The 5468-nt window shown below is 37.5% G+C and overlaps 1 protein-coding gene across 1 annotated transcript in view; it reads left to right on the top strand.

The window, feature by feature from the left end:
- Positions 1-5468, top strand: part of GTPBP4 (GTP binding protein 4) — a 14077-nt gene that overhangs the window by 1441 nt on the left and 7168 nt on the right. The window contains exons 2-9 of the mRNA XM_009278692.2: positions 615-785; positions 2068-2171; positions 2249-2385; positions 2969-3069; positions 3457-3549; positions 4067-4258; positions 4343-4408; positions 5146-5235. Coding sequence (XP_009276967.1) covers positions 615-785; positions 2068-2171; positions 2249-2385; positions 2969-3069; positions 3457-3549; positions 4067-4258; positions 4343-4408; positions 5146-5235 — 954 coding nt within the window. The remainder of the gene's footprint in view (positions 1-614; positions 786-2067; positions 2172-2248; positions 2386-2968; positions 3070-3456; positions 3550-4066; positions 4259-4342; positions 4409-5145; positions 5236-5468) is intronic.

Raw genomic sequence — 5468 nt, 5'->3', positions numbered from 1 at the left:
GGGGGTCCTGTCAGGTGCACTGCGGCCTGAGGAGGGATCCTGGGGCTGCTCTTTTCCTCAGCCCCGCGGGGTTGTCGGCGTGGCCCCCACAAAAATCCCTCCTGCTCTCCAAACCCGTGTCGTGCTTAGCCTCATCGCTGCACACTCACTCAAAATGAAGTTCTCTCCTAGTCTAACGAAGGAGCTTTAGTTGAAAGCATGGTGCGCGGAGCTCCTCGCGGGGTTTGGGCCGGCTGTGCTTCACCGCTCGGTACGGCGGGGCGGGCGGCAGGGGGGGGGCGGGCGGCAGGGGACGGGCCTGCCGACCCCCGCGCCCCGGCTTCGGGCTTTGGTGGAGCCGGGGTCGCTCCCCGAGCCGGCGCTGTGGCAGGCGTGGGCGGGACGCCAACTCTCAGTTAACTGAAATGAAAACCAGAGAGGGAGTGTGCAAACTGCTTGTTATTACCCGGAGACGGGAACCCGTGTTTCAGGCGTTTTATCGTAAAACGTACGTTGCAAACCATGTGTGGCGTGGATGCACTTAACTGGTCTGCATGCTCCTCCACCAAAATAAAACTTACGGCTTTATAAGAACTTGACAGTTTGTATAATTAATAATGTTTCCTTGATTGCAGGACTTCATAGATTTGACATTGTCAAAGACTCAGCGGAAGACTCCAACTGTCATTCATAAACATTATCAAATCCATCGGATTCGACATTTTTACATGCGAAAAGTCAAATATACTCAACAAAATTACCATGATAGACTCACTCAGATCTTAACAGATTTCCCCAAATTAGATGTAAGTGTTTTGTCGTTTGATCATAAAGGAACTTGGCTTTCATGGCATCAGGAATACTTCTTGAACAGCATATTGGTTTTATTGGAGTTTATTTTGGCCTGAGCAACATCTTGCTGATTGACTGTGTAGACAATTTTGACTGATTCCGGGTAGATTTTACTGGGAGTAATTTTAAGCGAACTTGTTCTGCAAAAGTAGTATGTTCCTACTGAGAAAGGAAGTCTAAATTGTGCCCATGGATGGTCATTGAAGGGTGGGTTTTACAAGATTTTAGATGATCAAATATGTTTGCCAGAATCTGCTGTTCAAGGAAGAGAAAGTGTGGGGTTTTTTAAGTATGTTGTGTCTGCTTATTTCTTCTTTGTGTGTGTGTATGTAAATTGTGCTTATGGTTTGTCTTCCCTAGAAAATATTTGCAGGAAGTAAGAAATACCCAATATCACATCGCTTCCCACCATCGGTTGTTCAGAAGTTACTCTGATAACATAAACCTTGTTCTTGGCCCCACAAAGGATAGTGTTGGAGACACACTCTGACAAGACACACATAGTCTTAACTTCCCAACAACTGCAACTGGATCCACGTGTCCAGTGGGCCTTTCTTATAGGCAGTTTTTTGCTCATGCTTAAATTGTTGACCTGCAACCATATTTTTTGCTGATGTTTTCATATCCAGTGAGTATTACTGCAGAATTCCCACAAATATCTACTGTATTTTTTTTTATCATCACATGATTAAATTTCTGCAAATAAGTATATAAGTGGATGAAATACTTTGTTTAAAAGATTTGAACCAAAGATGGTGCTTCCTTGGAAAGCTGAAGGATTTATTTGGGCATTGAAGAAACCCTTCTTATCCAGTCTTACACAGAATTTTAATATAGCACTCAGAAGAAGGGAGGAATTGATATTGGAGCTGTGTTTCTGGTATAGTATGAATTTGCTGTTAGAAACTACTGCAGGCTTCTTGCAGTTTCCTTATTTTAGAAAAAAAGCCTTCAAAGTTGTAATACAAAGTATTATACAAAGCAAAAGATGAAATGGATACTCCGTATGAATGAGTCCAAGATGTATTTGCGGAAGAAATTCGAAGTGATTAAAATTTATGCATTTAATGATCAAGCAGATTATTTTTCTTACATAAGATAGTAATAAAATCAGTTTGGCTTGTATTGTAATTTGTGTTGCTGTACTGGAGAAAAAAATGAACTTAGTTGCCAAGAAATAGTCATCTTAAAGAAGGAAAATATTAGGCTTAATTTTATTTTATGCTTTTGTTTTAGGATATTCATCCTTTTTATGCAGATTTGATGAATGTTCTTTATGACAAAGATCACTACAAGCTGGCTTTGGGACAGATTAATATTGCCAAGAATCTGATTGACAAGTAAGGGACATTAATTTCTTTGATTTTGTACCTGGCTGGTTGATTGTTGGCTAAATTCTTACTTCTTGTCTCCACAGTGTTGCTAAAGACTATGTGCGGCTGATGAAATACGGTGATTCCCTTTACCGCTGCAAACAGCTGAAACGTGCTGCTCTGGGACGAATGTGCACGATTATCAAAAGACAGAAACAAAGCTTGGAATATTTGGAGCAAGGTTTGTGTTATAAGTAGGCTAAAATAAGGCATGTGAATTGGATGTAAAATTTATTCTTACACTTAGTAACAGTTAGAAGACACAGGAAACATAAAAATAGTTTCAAAATCCCCAAATACTTAGAATTTATTTTTTAACGAAATAGTTTTCTATTTGAAAAATCTTTAAATTTTATGGTATTACTAACAGTTGTAAAATGTTTTTCTTTGCTTGAAAGTCACAGCCATGCTTCTATTTATCGTTATTTTCACTTACCTATATTTGAAAAATAGTGCTAAACATTTTCCAAACATTACTCCTTACTTCAGGCTTATTATTCCTTCAGGTTATGTTGCCTGATTTGATGGGGTCATTCTAGCTAAGAGACAGTGGTTTCATTTTTAAAATATTTATTGTTTCTTTTTTTGTTGTATGTAGATGCTTGTGGAGTTTACAAACTATTACACATTTTCATAAATGATCAATTTATAATGTCAGAAAAGTTATTAATTTGTATATAAACAATTCAGCATATGAATTTTTATTCCACTTCAGTGAAACTTAAATTCTCGCAAATAGTTAAAAAATCTTTTTAACATTTCAGTGCGACAACATTTGTCTCGTTTGCCAACCATCGATCCCAATACACGAACTCTTCTGTTGTGCGGCTACCCGAATGTTGGAAAATCTAGCTTTATAAATAAGGTACGTGAATGTTTTTTTCAAAAATACTACTGAGATACCGTTTAATTAAAAGAAGGTAATATTTAAACAATTTGATATCATTATGGCACTGTCTGATGTGAGCGGTAGCAAATTCAAATGTGTGAGTAGAGGTTGAATGAAATTCCTGGAGGGATAAATGGAAAATTACGATAGATTTCACTCTGAAAAATCATTACCTTTTCCAAAATAGCATGTATCCCATTAACATTTTTATGATCTATTTTCTGATAGATAAATTCTTGCAGAGAAGCCAGAATAACTTTTTTAGCTTTTTTTGTAGCAAAGGAAGTGCATTATAATTATGATCTACTGCTTGCAACTTCAGGAAATTTTCAGTAAATGTGTGTGAATAAATCTTGTTTCAAGGTTACAAGAGCGGATGTAGAAGTGCAGCCTTATGCCTTTACCACAAAATCTCTCTTTGTGGGACATATGGATTATAAGTATCTGCGTTGGCAGGTAAGAACTGTTACTATTTTGCATTTTCTTTAAGGAATTAACTGGTTTTAATCTGGTTTGCCATTTTGCACTGAGAGTTGCATTTTTGTGTCTTGATGAGACACGCTATGTCTGAGAGCTGCCGTGCAAGGTACAGTGTACCAAATGAGGGCAGTAGTCAGAATTGTTCTAAAAATGTACACGTATGGGTGTGTTTTCAATTTGAGGGAAGAATGGAAATGGAATTACTGACTAAAGCCAGCTCACTTTTTATCACTGTCAAATTCTGGGCCAGGTTGCAGCAGAGCTTTCCCTCCTTGTTCAATACTTGGAGTGTTGGTTATTCTGAAACCTTATTCTTCTCCCACTACTCCATTTTCACATTCTCAATTTGGCTGAGTTTAGTCTTATTTATCACCGAAAGGAAAGAATATTGCTGTCCTAAAAAAGACAATATTGACCAGAAATCAAGCACACGTCCTGAAATAGCGTATCAATTATCCTATACTAAGGCCTGACTTAATTATGTTAATTTTAGGTAGTAGATACTCCTGGTATTTTGGATCATCCTTTGGAGGACAGGAGCACCATCGAGATGCAGGCTATAACTGCGCTTGCACATCTTCGTGCTGCTGTGCTTTATGTGATGGATGTGTCTGAGCAGTGTGGGCATAGCCTGGAGGAGCAAGTAGAGCTCTTCAGAAATATTAAGCCCTTGTTTGCTAACAAGGTAGGTTTGGTGTACATAATTAATAAAACCCAGGGTTTTATAACATGATAACTTGAATTATGATTCCTTTTTTCTTTTTATTAGCCACTTATAATTGTTGCAAACAAATGTGATGTGAAGAGGATTGTGGAGCTTCCTGAAGAGAGTCAGGTTAGACTAATTCTCCCACCTCTCTCTCTTTCTTCCGACATTTACAAAAATATTATGAGCAAGTGTCGTGGACGGATATAATTTGTATTGGGCAAAAACTTTTACATGATCATTTCTTAATCTAACTATTTAATAATGTAATGGAAAGTAGCTTTCCAGGTCTTGACCCATATCTTTTTTAAGTACTGTCTAATGTATATACTTCCCTGAATATCATAAATGCCAAACAGAAAGCGAGTCCTTAGTGGTTTCAGAAATCTCTGACACTGTGAGAACTTTCAATTACTACTGTAGTTGGAAGTAAGACTGAATAGCCTTGTTCAATAATTTCCGTTTCAGTAAGAGTTCAGAGACAATGAGCACTAGACTGAGAGGTGCTGCTGAACAGTTGCAGTAGAAGGTCCCACTGGGCAACACGTGCATGTGCAGGGCTAGTTCTTTTGTATCTACAAGGACACCTCAAGGACACCTAGAATTTGTGTTTCTCTCTCTTTTTCTTTTTTCCCATATGGGTCATTTATAGGTGCCTTTTAGAAGGTAGTTACTTGTTTATAAAAGAAGAGACAGATTAAATAGAACTGCAGTTGTAAAGTTTCTGTCATATTTTTAGAAACACATTCTAATAAAATAGTAGCAAGTTGCATGTATTGATATCGGACTAAAATTTCTGTTCTTAATGTATCGTATATTAAGAAATGGGCAGAATGTCATTCTTTGGGATAATGTTTCTATTTTAGAAAATATTTGAAACTTTTGAAGCAGAAGGATTTTCTGTAATAGAGACAAGTACTCTAACAGAAGAAGGTGTAATCCAAGTTAAAACAGAGGTAAATCTCTTTTCTCTCAATTTCATTCCAAATGAACAGCTAACATTCTTCCTCATTTGTATGAATTTAATCTCAGTTAAACTGTTCATTATAGTGATAAACGTTAAGCATAGAATCATTTAGGTTGGAAAAGACCTTTAAGATCATCAAGTCCAACTGCAAACCTAACACTGCCAAGTCCACCACTAAACCACGTCCCTAAGCGCCACATCTACGTCTTTTATAAATACCTC

Source organism: Aptenodytes forsteri, unplaced genomic scaffold (assembly GCF_000699145.1).
Source record: "Aptenodytes forsteri isolate BGI_AS27 unplaced genomic scaffold, ASM69914v1 Scaffold257, whole genome shotgun sequence".
NCBI lineage: Eukaryota > Metazoa > Chordata > Aves > Sphenisciformes > Spheniscidae > Aptenodytes > Aptenodytes forsteri.
The sequence above is the reverse complement of the archived record's forward strand: the minus strand, read 5'-3'. Positions and strand labels throughout refer to the sequence as shown.